The sequence below is a fragment of the Eretmochelys imbricata genome, chromosome 1 (genome assembly GCF_965152235.1).
Source record: "Eretmochelys imbricata isolate rEreImb1 chromosome 1, rEreImb1.hap1, whole genome shotgun sequence".
NCBI classification, from domain to species: domain Eukaryota; kingdom Metazoa; phylum Chordata; order Testudines; family Cheloniidae; genus Eretmochelys; species Eretmochelys imbricata.
Window position 1 is genome coordinate 322120404 of NC_135572.1, and position 12645 is coordinate 322133048.

General features: G+C 42.0%; 1 protein-coding gene across 1 annotated transcript in view; it reads left to right on the forward strand.

Annotated features, from left to right (window-relative positions):
- Positions 1 to 3552: 3552 nt before the first annotated feature.
- IL17REL (interleukin 17 receptor E like) overlaps positions 3553 to 12645 on the forward strand; it is a 47814-nt gene continuing 38721 nt past the window's right edge. Inside the window, exons 1-2 of the mRNA XM_077805699.1 lie at positions 3553 to 3701; positions 3841 to 3932. Of these exons, the coding sequence (XP_077661825.1) occupies positions 3553 to 3701; positions 3841 to 3932 (241 nt within the window). The remainder of the gene's footprint in view (positions 3702 to 3840; positions 3933 to 12645) is intronic.

Genomic DNA, 12645 nt, shown 5'->3' on the forward strand with positions numbered 1-12645 from the left:
TGTGCATTCATTTCATTCTCCCATGATCTGGGTTTCAAAGGTCCAGGGCAGCCACAAATCCCAGTGATGTCAGTCACTTGAAATATTTTGACTTAGATATATTCCAATCGAGTAGCAATTGTGTAAAGTAAGATTGGTTTTCCTTAGGTGTTCTTTATTAGGTGACATTGATGTATTTTATAAAGGTGATACCTGCCTTTGCACGGAACTTACACTGAGTAGGCCCTGGCTAGCCAACAGAAATTTGTGAGAAGTGTCAGTCTGTGAGAAATTTTGATTAAATTTTTAGCCCATGAAAATTCGTGGCCGCCTGTTTCTTTTTATCATTGATGAAAGTGTATTTGAAACACCACCATTCGGGCATGTCTGGTTTTATGGTTCACTTTTGACTTACTCCCATGGCAAAGGTGATGGCCTACCTCAAGCCAGTAGCGGAGCTAATAGGGAAGCTGCCTCCTCCCCTCCCCCTCCCCCTCCCCCTCCCCCCCCCAGTGGACTTTAGGTGTATGTGTGGCACCTTTTCATACAGGTCTGGAGAGTGAGCTTGCTCCAGACTCATCCAGTAGTGGTGGCTCCTGTCCTGTGGGGCTGGGCCCAACTCCCCGCTTGGGGCATTGTGACATACTGCACAGGATCGAGTGGTGCTGTGACCCTGTGTGCCATGTTGCAAATCCACTCATGACCGAGGGGTGGCTGGGCCAAACCCGAATGGCACTGCAACACGGTGTGCCCCTGCAATGGAAATATTGGGAGGATGGGTCTATTTTCCGCCTCCCCAATGGATTCTGCCCCCGCAATATCTTGTGGAGGCAAGAGTGGGCCCCAGCTATGTTATGCACATGTGCGTTGCGGGAATGAGGGGCAAAGACAAGAGTGGGACCCAGAGGAGGGGCTGGAGTGGCCACGGTGGTGCATGAGATAGGGATGGCCACAACGTAGGGTTGCCAACAGTCCCATATTACAAGGGATATCCCTTATTTAAATAGAAAATTGCCTGTCCCATACTATACAGGATGCCTTTTATCGCGTATTTCAACAGCAGGGGGCCAGCGCTCATGGGTGTATCTTTCCACTCTCCTCCAGACTCTGGCCCTTTAATGCTGAGCAGTGAAAGTAGACAGGGTCGTGCTCTGGGGCCAGGATCAGGTGGGAAGTGGAAAGATGCACGTTTAAGTACTGACCCCTGCTGGACAGGGCCCCCTGCTGACTCCAGCCCCAGAGTGCGGGCTGTCTGCTTTCCCTGTGCAGGTTCTGCAGGCAGGGCAAGTGGACAGGGCTGTGTGCCCTGGAGCTGTGCTGAAGGGCCAGGGTCAGAAAGGGGCTCTGTCTGGCAGGGGGTCAGTACTTCTGGGCTGTAACCTTCTCACTTGCAGAGTCTCTGCCAACATCCCCAGCAGAGGATCATAACTGCTGGTTGGTGGCTGGCTGCTGCAGCTGCAGCGGTGGGGGGAATGAGGTGGGCAGGGAGCCTGGTTCTGGCAGCAGAGACCACCTCTGCAGAGACCTGTCCGCTTCCCCTGCTGGACAGAGCCCCCTCCTGCCTTTGAGCATGGCCCCAGGTCTTTGTGCCTCCCTGATAACCTTATCGTGCCCCCTTTGGGGGCTACAACCCATAGTTTGGGAACCTCCGGCTATAGCGGAACTAATATTTGTAAATCATATAATTAGTGGCTAATCATATGAGTGAAGTAGTGGGAACACCAGGCAGGTCTCTTAGACTTAAAGAGACAAAAATGAGGAGACTGTGTAGATATAAAAGTCGGTGAGAAGAAAAAATACAACTGGGCCTTTTGTACTTTGTGCTGGTGTGAATTCCCTCTCAGGCATGGAGGTGAAACTGACCTGAAGCAGCACGCATTAGCCAATGAATGTAAGAAAAACACTCAGGCCAAAGGTATGACAAATATTAGCAAATTCTTTGTCTCTTCAAACACTGAAAGTCACAGAATTGCAGCATGGGAAATTGCAACAGTTTACCACACGGAAAAACACAGCCTATGTTACAACAGCAAGGACTGTGATAATAAGCTTGCCAGTGATTCAAATCAAGTTTTGTGATTCAAATATTGCAAACCAGTTGTGTTGTGGAAGTACCAGAGCAGAGCTATTAGTGACCAATATTTTGGCCCCAAAGTCTGTGGGGGATTGTTTATGGGATTTATTACCATCGCCACTAGAACAGCATATGTATTTCTCTGTAGTGACCGATGCTTCAAATAAGGGGAATAGGAAGATGCTTCCAATGTGCCTACAATATTTCACCATATCAGCTGGCATTCAGTGCAAGCTGCTTGATTTTTATGAAGACAGTGATGACTCTGCAAAAGGCATTCATCACGCTATAACAAACTGCCTAGAGAAACACCATCTTCATGTTAATTGTCTCACTGCATACTCTGCTGATAATGCAAATGTGAACTATGGGAAACACAGTTCGGTGTATCAGTTATGATGTTATGAAAATGACTGCATTTTGAAGGTGAAATGCCCTGCACACATGCTCAAATAAATTTGTTAGTCTCTAAGGTGCCACAAGTCCTCCTTTTCTTTTTGCGGATACAGACTAACCTGGCTGCTACTCTGAAACCTGCACACATAGTCCACAATACTTGCAAACATGCGAGTGATCAGCTGTCGGTTGACATAGAAACAATTGTGTTGAAAATTTACAACCGTTTTTTATGTCTGCAATACACAGAAAAGAACTCTGAAGTTTTTTTGAGTTTGTTGACATTGAATAGAAAGAAGTACTGCAACATGTGAATACAAGATGATTATCCCTTAACTCAGCAGTCGATCGATTTTTGAGAAACTGGCCAGCAATTACAGCCTACTTCAAGTCACTAGGGGAGGCTTGTCCAGTAGCATTAAAGAATATTTTCGCAGAAGATGGCGAGTATGCCTGTATTATGGAAACCTACATGTGTTTTTCCCACAACGTGGCTTGTATCTTTGATGTATTTGTAAGAAAGTTGGAGGAATCAAAGTTATCCATTACTGACATGTACACAGAGATCATAGAATCATAGAATATCAGGGTTGGAAGGGACCTCAGGAGGTCATCTAGTCCAACCCCCTGCTCTAAAGCAGGACCAATTCCCAATTAAATTATCCCAGCCAGGGCTTTGTCAAGCCTGACCTTAAAAACTTCTAAGGAAGGAGATTCCACCACCTCCCTAGGCAACGCATTCCAGTGTTTCACCACCCTCCTAGTGAAAAAGTTTTTCCTAATATCCAACCTAAACCTCCCCCACTGCAACTTGAAATGTTGCCAATTTAAGACGAAGGTACTAAGTCAGAAAGAGGATTGCGTTTTGTTTTTTTATTCCAAGCCAAACAACTGATGGAAAAGCCACTTCCACAACAAAACGTAAAGTTAAAGAAGACTTCATTAAATTTTATGACTCTGCGTTTTTGTACAGTGATAAATGGTTTGATTTCTCTACTGACAATGCAGTGATGAAGCTGAAACTCATTAGTCTCTCTGAGAAATTTAGTTTCTCAGATCTTGAGAATGTAACAGGCGCAATCAAAATGAGGGAAATTGTAAACATGGACCAGCTCTATAAGGAATTCTGCACTAGTCAAGATGTGATCGAAACATCAAGAAATGACATTTCCAAATTGATCAGTGAAAAATGGGTGTACGTGTTTCAGAAGTGTGGAAAAGAAAACTTGAGAAACTTGTTCCCAATTGTGTCGTTTGTACTTAGTGTGCCAGAATCAAACACATTTGTAGAGAGGATTTTTTCATTAATGGGGAATAAATAGTTTGACGTACGAAACAGATGCATTGTAGATTTAATTAAAAGCGAACTCCAAATTTGCATAAACTTCCAGTATCCTGAAAAGATTTCTTCATCTTTGTACAACAAGATCAGGAGTTGCTGAGTGCTGCAAAAAGCAGCAAGAAATACAACTGGCAAATGTAGGTGAGTACTGCTTATTATTAATTAATTATTAATAATAATGATAATATTGGGAGGAGGCAGGAGGCAGGGGTGCTAAGAAAACAGTCCCTTATGTTTGAAATACAATGTTGGCAATCCTACCATCAGAGAGGAGGTGGGACTCCCCAGCCTAGCCCAGTCCCACCCTACAGTCACTGTGGGTCCCAGCGGAGACACCTGGCCCAAGGAGGGGCAGGAGCTCATGTGCCAGCTGCCCGTATGGGGTGTAGGAAGGGACGGGATAGGGCGCCAGCACTTGGTCAGGTGGGGACACTGGGCTCTACCCACCAAGTAACTGCCATAGAAGCGGCAGTAGGAATTACTGGGATGCCCTTCCCCAGCCTGGAGCCTCCCTCCCTCCCCTCAGGGCTCAGCTCACCTCCCTCCCCCTTCTATTCCCCCATTCGCTCAGAGGTTCTGCCCTGCTCAATGCATTATTTGCCATTCAAATCTTCTATTTTTAGGTGCTTATAACTTCCTCAAAAGATTTCTTTTAAATTTCATACAAATCTTTTAAGCTGTTTTGGGGTATCAGTTTTCTCTTGTAAAGAGGTTTCTCAGATGCTCCTCGGTGCTCAGATAACTAAAAATGGTTTTGTTTTAGAGCATTAAACTTGCTATTTTCTTAGTCTCGGTCCTGCAAACACTTTTATTCATGAGCTTAACATTAGATACATGAGTGTCGTCAATGGACTACTATGTGCATAAAAAGAACAGGAGGACTTGTGGCACATTAGAGACTAACAAATTTATTTGCGCATAAGCTTTCATGAGCTACAGCTCACTTCATCGGATGCATGCAGTGGACAATACAGTGGCGAGATTTTATAGACACAGAGAACATGAAACAATGGGTGTTACCATACAGACTGTAACGAGAATGATCAGGTAAGGTGAGCTATTACCTGCAGGAGAGAAAAAAAACCTTTTGTAGTGATAATCAAGGTGGGCCATTTCCAGCAGTTGACAAGAACGTGGGAGGAACAGTAGGGGGGGCAGAAATAAACATGGGGAAATAGTTTTACTTTGTATAATGACACATCCACTCCCAGTCTTTGAGTAATGACATATCCACTCCCACTCAACTTGAATAAAGACTGGGAGTGGATGAGTCATTACACAAAGTAAAACTATTTCCCCATGTTTATTTCCCGCCCCCCTTACTGTTCCACACAGGTTCTTGTCAACTGCTGGAAATGGCCCACCTTGATTATCATGACAAAAGGTTTTTTTTCTCTCCTACTGGTAATAGCTCACCTTACCTGATCACTCTTGTTACAATGTGTATGGTAACACCCATTGTTTCATGTTCTCTGTGTAAATAAATCTCCCCACTGTATTTTCCACTGCATGCATCCGATGAAGTGAGCTGTAGCTCATGAAAGCTTATGCTCAAATAAATTTGTTAGTCTCTAAGGTGCCACAAGTACTCCTTTTTTTTTTTTTTTTTTGCGAATACAGACTAACATGGCTACTACTTGGATATCTGCATAAAGTTAAGCATGCATATAGATTTGCAGGACAGGCGCCATAGATTTGTTCACTATCTTTGCCATGTATTTTTTAAAAAAAAATAAATAAATTTACAAGCAGAGTTCGGAAATCTCATCCTGCAATTCTGGTATCACTTCCTCCCACTTTTGCATGTATTTAGTTTAAGATTTTTCTTTTTTCTGTGAAGTGGGTGTAAAATTCTATCAGATCTGAATTCTCTGTTCAGACCAGTGGTAGCATTTAACACCTTCTTTGTACTGGCTTTTCCCTGAGGTAGATGACTATACCTGGAGGAAGGCAGTGGAAAATCAGGCCCCCTCTCCCTACTGTTTTATACCCAAATCCTTGCAAACACTTACCCACTTGATTAATCCCATTTGTGGGATTGGGGCCTGAATACTCTTAAATAAAAAAGCAAGTCTTATTGATTTGGAGGTGATTGATTTGACTTGTCATATACATAAATCCTCTTTAAAAATTATTTGACTAATGTTAATATTATCAATTATTATATATATAGCTCCAAAAGTGTATGGAGGGTAGCACAAATAGGACAAGATCCCTGCACAATCAGCTTGTATTGGAAATGCAGACAGTCTAATATACTCTTTGACACAGTAAATATCATTGCCAATTTATTAAATCATAGTTGTATGAGAACATAAGAATGACCATAGCGGTCAGATCAAGGGTCCATCTAGCTCAGTATCCTGTCTTCTGACAATGGCCAGTGCCAGGTGCTTCAGAGGGAATGAACAGAACAGGGCAATTTCAAGTGATCCATCCCTTGTCGTACAGTTCTAGCTTTTGGCAGTTGGAGATTTAGGGACACCCGGAGCATGCGTTGTGTCCCTGACCATCTTGGCTAATAGCCATTGGTGGATGTAAGATTCCTGCGTCTCAGGGTCAGGGCGCCTCCTTTGGCAGTGCTGGGAACTCAGCAACCACACCAGATCTGTGAGCATCATGGCTTGTGGTGAGGCAACCAAATGAGCAATAGCTCAGGCCTCTTGGATGTGGGGGTTAGCGCTCGTCCAGCCAAGAGTGTGGGGCCCAGTATAGGGGGACCTGGGCCTACCCTGCTCCACCATGTCCTAGCCCAGGTACCTTGAAGGGATGGGTGATTCTGTCACTAGGTTGGTTTGGAAACATTAGATTGCTGCTTTGCCTCCCGGCAACACAACAGGACCAACTGTCTCATTCCCATGGGCTGCTTCCTATTGGTATCAGGTTAGGTTGCTCTGTGGCCACTGTGGCCTGGTACCCAGTGACCCTGATGTGTGGCTCACTCTCTGCTTCCTTTTTGGGTTCCTCAGTCTCCTGGGGCAGTGGCTGGCCTTGTCTCCAGGCTGGCTCAGGAAGTCGTCACCCGCCAAGCTGGTTGTGGGCTCCATGGGCAGTTTGGCTTTCTAGGAAAGATATCTGGCTCCAACTGAGCTGCAGAGCTCTGTTCTTATACTTCCTCTCCCCCCCCCCACTTTCTGTGAGGGGGAAGGGGTGGGATTAGCAGAGCCCAACAAGGTGAGTTAACTCCTTCTGTGCTGGTATGAGGCACATTACAATGGACCTACCCTCCATGAACGTATCTAATTCTTTTTTGAACCCAGTTATACTTTTGGCCTTCCAGCATCCGCAGGTTAACTATGTGTTGCATAAAGAAGTACTTTGTTTTCTTTGTTATTAAATCTGCTGCCTATTAATTTATTGGGTGACCTGGAGTTCTTGTGTTATGTGAAGGGATATGGTTTGGTGGAATTGTTATAATGTAGTTCTTGTAAAGAACTTTAATACACAGATTGTAAATTGATCAAATTGGCCTCATTGACTCTGCGGGGGTTGACTCAGGCCCTTATGTCTTAGCATTGTGCATGTTTCTATCATTGCATTGTTAAAGGTAAGTCATGCTTCAGTTTTAAAAATGATTTATCGAATGAGCGAATATGGGGACTATTTGTTAAACTATGTTTATATTTACTTGTACACTAACTTTGAAGCATCTTTTTTCCTCAAAACAGTATTTTTAATTATCCTTATTTTTATTTGCAGGGCTTTCATTGTAAAAGCAAACCTTCCAGTAAGTATAAGCTATTCCATTTTGTGTTATTCTTAAATTATGGACAAAAAAAAAGATCTCTACAAGTAATAAATCCCCTCCAAGGCCACATCAGGGCAGCGTGATCATTTGACATGGTATTTAAAACCAGTTTCACAGAATTTTTCCCTAAAGTAAAACGTTTTAAAAACTGATGGGTTACAATAAATGTTAGGATAATAGTTCTTATTGGCCACTGTTGGACAACAGGATACTGGTCTAGATGGTCATTTGGTCTAACCCAGTATGGCCGTTCTTATGTTCTTGAATTTTGTGCTTTATTGCTTTGTAATTTTCCTTACCTAGTATAATCATTGCTAAGATTTCTTCAGCCACCCCACCCAAATGTGGTTTTAATGACCTACAATCATCATTATTATTATTATTATTATTATTAGCTGTAAAATAATAATAATAATAATTAATAATAATCTATAGCAACAACAACTACTACTACTATGTGATAGATAGATTGGGGGGAGGGATAGCTCAGTGGTTTGAGCATTGCTAAACCCAGGGTTGTGAGTTCAATCCTTGAGGGGGCCATTTAGGGATCTGGGGCAAATATTGGGGACTGGTCCTGCTTTGAGCAGGGGGTTGGGCTAGATGACCTCCTGAGGTCCCTTCCAACCCTGATATTCTATGATTTCTAGGATAGAGTGAAGAGAATCTGCAAAGCTTTGAAAGGGATGGGGTTAAAACATCTGCCTTCTCAAACAGCCAAACATTCTTGCAACATGTTGCTGACCAGCATGAATGGACTGTCAGGTTCTTGTGGCAGGTACCAGTGAGTCTCACTTAGGATAAGGCAGGGGTGTTGGAACAATTTGCATAGTGGGGGTGCTGAGAACCATTGAACCAAACTCTAAACCATATGATGGAAGCCACTTCAAGCCAGGGAGTGCAGTAGCACCCCCAGCAACCCTAGTTCTAGCACCTATGGGATTAGGTATCGATTCCCTGAAGACTGAATTCTGTAGCTCTCACAGAAGGAAGTGCAGGACCTGATAGAAGAAGCGGGGGCTTTGACCCTGTACTCTGCCTTGGCTAAAGCAAGCCATATTATCCTTTCTTGGGGCAGGCTGAGGAAGCCCTTTAGCATGATGTTTTGGCCTTAAAGGGAAGGTCACTTGTAACATTTATTTAGTTTGTTTGTTCCCAGAATTAGAATTGGGTCCGGATTGTGCTAGATACTGTATAAACACAGAGGTAGATACTGTCACTGAACTGAAGGCCCAGTACTGCAAGGAATTCCGTTTGTATGTGAGGGTCCAGCCAAGCAGAGCCAGTAGCAGGATCGGGCCTATATCACACTTTTGTCTGAAAATTTGTACCCACTATCATTATTACAAGACACACAAGGGTGGCTAGAAGCGAAAGAGATTAGAAAATAACTTTTCTCTTTGTCCTCATTGTATTTCATTTGTGCATCTGACAGCATTTTGTGTACTGTCATTTCTACTGTTCCCCCGTCTAGTCAGTCATTTATTATTATTATATATTATTTATATTGTAAAAACACTTAAAATGGCCCCAATCAGGTACTAGAGCCCTAAGGTACAACACACTGTACTCATACATAGCCAAAAGATGGGCCCTGTCTCACAGAGGTTGCAATCTTGAGCACCAATTTTGCAAAAAATCAACCATGCACTTAATTGTAACTGCATGAGACATCCTATTGTCTTCAGTGGGACTTCTCACGTGAGTAAAATTAATCAGATGTGTAAATGTTCTCAGGATTGAGGTCTTCGTTTCCCCTTTTTTTATGTGCGTCTTTTGTCAGCAACTGGAGAGAGAAAATACTGTTTATAAATAAGAAAATGTGATAGTAAAATCCCCATAAAAATTGGGGCTCAAGAGGATTTAGGAACAAGTGTAATAGATGAAATTACTTTTAATTCATTTTTTAAAAACTGATTAGATTTCAACTTGATGGTGTCCATTCAATAACAATGTCTATAAAATCAGATTTTTGTCAGAAAAAGGGTTTGGCATCTGTGCATCGCTATGTAACCCCATATTCTGGAAAGTTTAAAATGGTGTGATATCTTGGTCCTATGCCATTTACCATTTTTTTTGTTGACTTGGAAGAAAACATAAAACAATGACTGATAAAGTTTGCAGATGACACGAACATTGGAGGTGAGATAAATAATGAAGAGGACAAGTCATGTAGAGTGAGCAATCTGGATCTCTTTGTATGCTGGGCACAAGCAACCAATATGCATTTTTTGGCAAAATTTGAATGTATGCATCTAGGAACAAAGAATGTAGGCCATACCTACTGGATGAGAGACTCTGTCCTTGGAAGCAGTGAGACAAAGATTTGGGAGTAATGGTGGCTGATCAGCTGAATATGAGCTCCCAGTGCAACACTGTGGCCAAAAGGCTAATGCTATGCTTGACCCATACACAGGAAACTCTCAAGGAGGAGAGAGAGGTTATTTTATGTCTGTATTTGGCACTATGCAGCTGCTGCTGAAATACTGTGTCCAATTCTGGTGTCCACAACTCAGAAAGGGTGCTGATAAATTGGAGAGGGTTCAAAGGAGAGCCAAATAAATGATTAAAAGATTAGGAAACGTGCCCTATAGTGATACATTTAAGGAGCTTGAAGCGGTCTTGAAGGGGTCAACAAACATGTGGACAAGGAGGATCCAGTGGATATAGTGTATTTAGATTTCCAGAAAGCCTTTGACAAGGTCCCTCACCAAAGGCTCTTACATAAATTAAGTTGTCATGGGATAAGAGGGAAGATCCTTTCATGGATTGAGAACTGGTTAAAAGACAGGGAACAAAGGGTAGGAATAAATGGTAAATTTTCAGAATGGAGAGGGGTAACTAATGGTGTTCCCCAAGGGTCAGTCCTGGGACCAATCCTATTCAACTTACTCATAAATGATCTGGAGAAAGGGGTAAACAATGAGGTGGCAAAGTTTGCAGACGATACTAAACTGCTCAAGATAGTTAAGACCAAAGCAGACTGTGAAGAACTTCAAAAAGATCTCACAAAACTAAGTGATTGGGCAACAAACTGGCAAATGAAATTTAATATGGATAAATGTAAAGTAATGCACATTGGAAAAAATAACCCCAACTATACATACAATATGATGGGGGCTAATTTAGCTACAACTAATCAGGAAAGAGATCTTGGAGTCATCGTGGATAGTTCTCTGAAGACATCCACGCAGTGTGCAGCGGCATTCAAAAAAGCAAACGGGATGTTAGGAATCATTAAAAAGGGATAGAGAATAAGATGGAGAATATCTTATTGCCCTTATATAAATTCATGGTACGCCCACATCTTGAATACTGCATACAGATGTGGTCTCCTCATCTCAAAAAAGATATACTGGCATTGGAAAAGGTTTGGTGAAGGGTAACTAAAATGATTAGGGGTTTGGAACGGGTTCCATATGAGGAGAGATTAAAGAGGCTAGGACTTTTCAGCTTGGAAAAGAGGAGACTAAGGCGGGATATGATAGAGGTATATAAAATCATGAGTGGTGTGGAGAAAGTGAATAAGGAAAAGTTATTTACTTGTTACCATAATATAAGAACTAGGGGCCACCAAATGAAATTAATGGGTAGCAGGTTTAAAACAAATAAAAGGAAGTTCTTCACTCAGTGCACAGTCAACCTGTGGAACTCCTTGCCTGAGGAGGTTGTGAAGGCTAGGACTATAACAGGGTTTAAAAGAGAACTAGATAAATTCATGGAGGTTAAGTCCATTAATGGCTATTAGCCGGGATGGGTAAGGAATGGTGTCCCAAGCCTCTGTTTGTCAGATGGTGGAGATGGATGGCAGGAGAGCGATCACTTGATCATTACCTGTTAGGTTCACTCCCTCTGGTGCACCTGGCATTGGCCATTGTCAGCAGACAGGATACAGGGCTAGATGGACCTTTGGTCTGACCCAGTATGGCCATTCTTAAGTTCTTATGAGCTCAACCTGTTTACCTTAACAAAGAAACAGTTAAGGGGTGACTTGATCATAGTCTATAAGTACTTATATGGGAAACAAATATTTGATAATGGGCTCTTCAACATAGAAGACAAAAGTATAACACGATCCAACAGCTGGACTCATTCAGACTGGAAACAAGGCATAATTTTTTAACAGTGAGGTTAATTACCATTGGAACAGTTTGCCAAAGGTCGTGGAGCATTCTCCATCACTGACAATTTTGACATCAAGATTGGAAGTTTTTCTAAAAGCTATGTTCTAAGTATTATTTTGGGGAAGTTCTAAGGCATGTGTTATACAGGAGGCCAGATTAGATGATCACAATGGTCCCTTCTAACCTTGGAATCTATGAATTCATGAAAACATGAGTGCAAACTTTTCAGAATTTACTACATGGTGATATCTATTTTAAACGGACATTGTCAACTTGAAAATCTAGTTAACTTCTGAACTGATGTATGTAGCAAGTATGTTTTGCTATTCATTAACCACAAGTTGAACTTCAGTTGTCTTCATGTGGGAGTATAACAAGTTGATTTGGAAGTGTGTTGAATCATCATAATAAATTGATCCAGAAGATGTTGGGGTAAATTTACAAGTGCTATGCAAAATGGCTTTATGGGTTCATATTCCTGTGAAGCAGTTTTAGTATACCTTTAGATATATTTGGAGATATACTGCAAGTATACTCAATACTTTAAAACACTTATAAGGGTGAAATTTCAGGTTAAAAATAATTAGAACTATGCTAGGATGTCAGATTGTATCTGTGATTCATTTACCTTGTATGTCCTCTGATTAAGGTTATTGTCTAATTTGAGCTTCTTGCCCCAGGCTTCAAATGATTGAAATAATATATGTCCATTCCTTATTCACCTCACAACCATAGTTTCTTCAGTCCAACTTGGAAAGGGTTGAGTTGTTCCAAGCTACCAGATATCATACATTTCTTTTTTGCTTGCTGCATCATATAACAAAGAATCAGCTGTGGCTGGACTGGTGGCAAAACCACATGGAAATTGTGTTCATGCTGAAAAGCAAGCCCTTGCAGATGTCTGACAGACCACCAAATTACGGGTGTCCATAATTAGCAATATTTCTATTAACAAAACACTAGGATAGAGGGATTATAACCA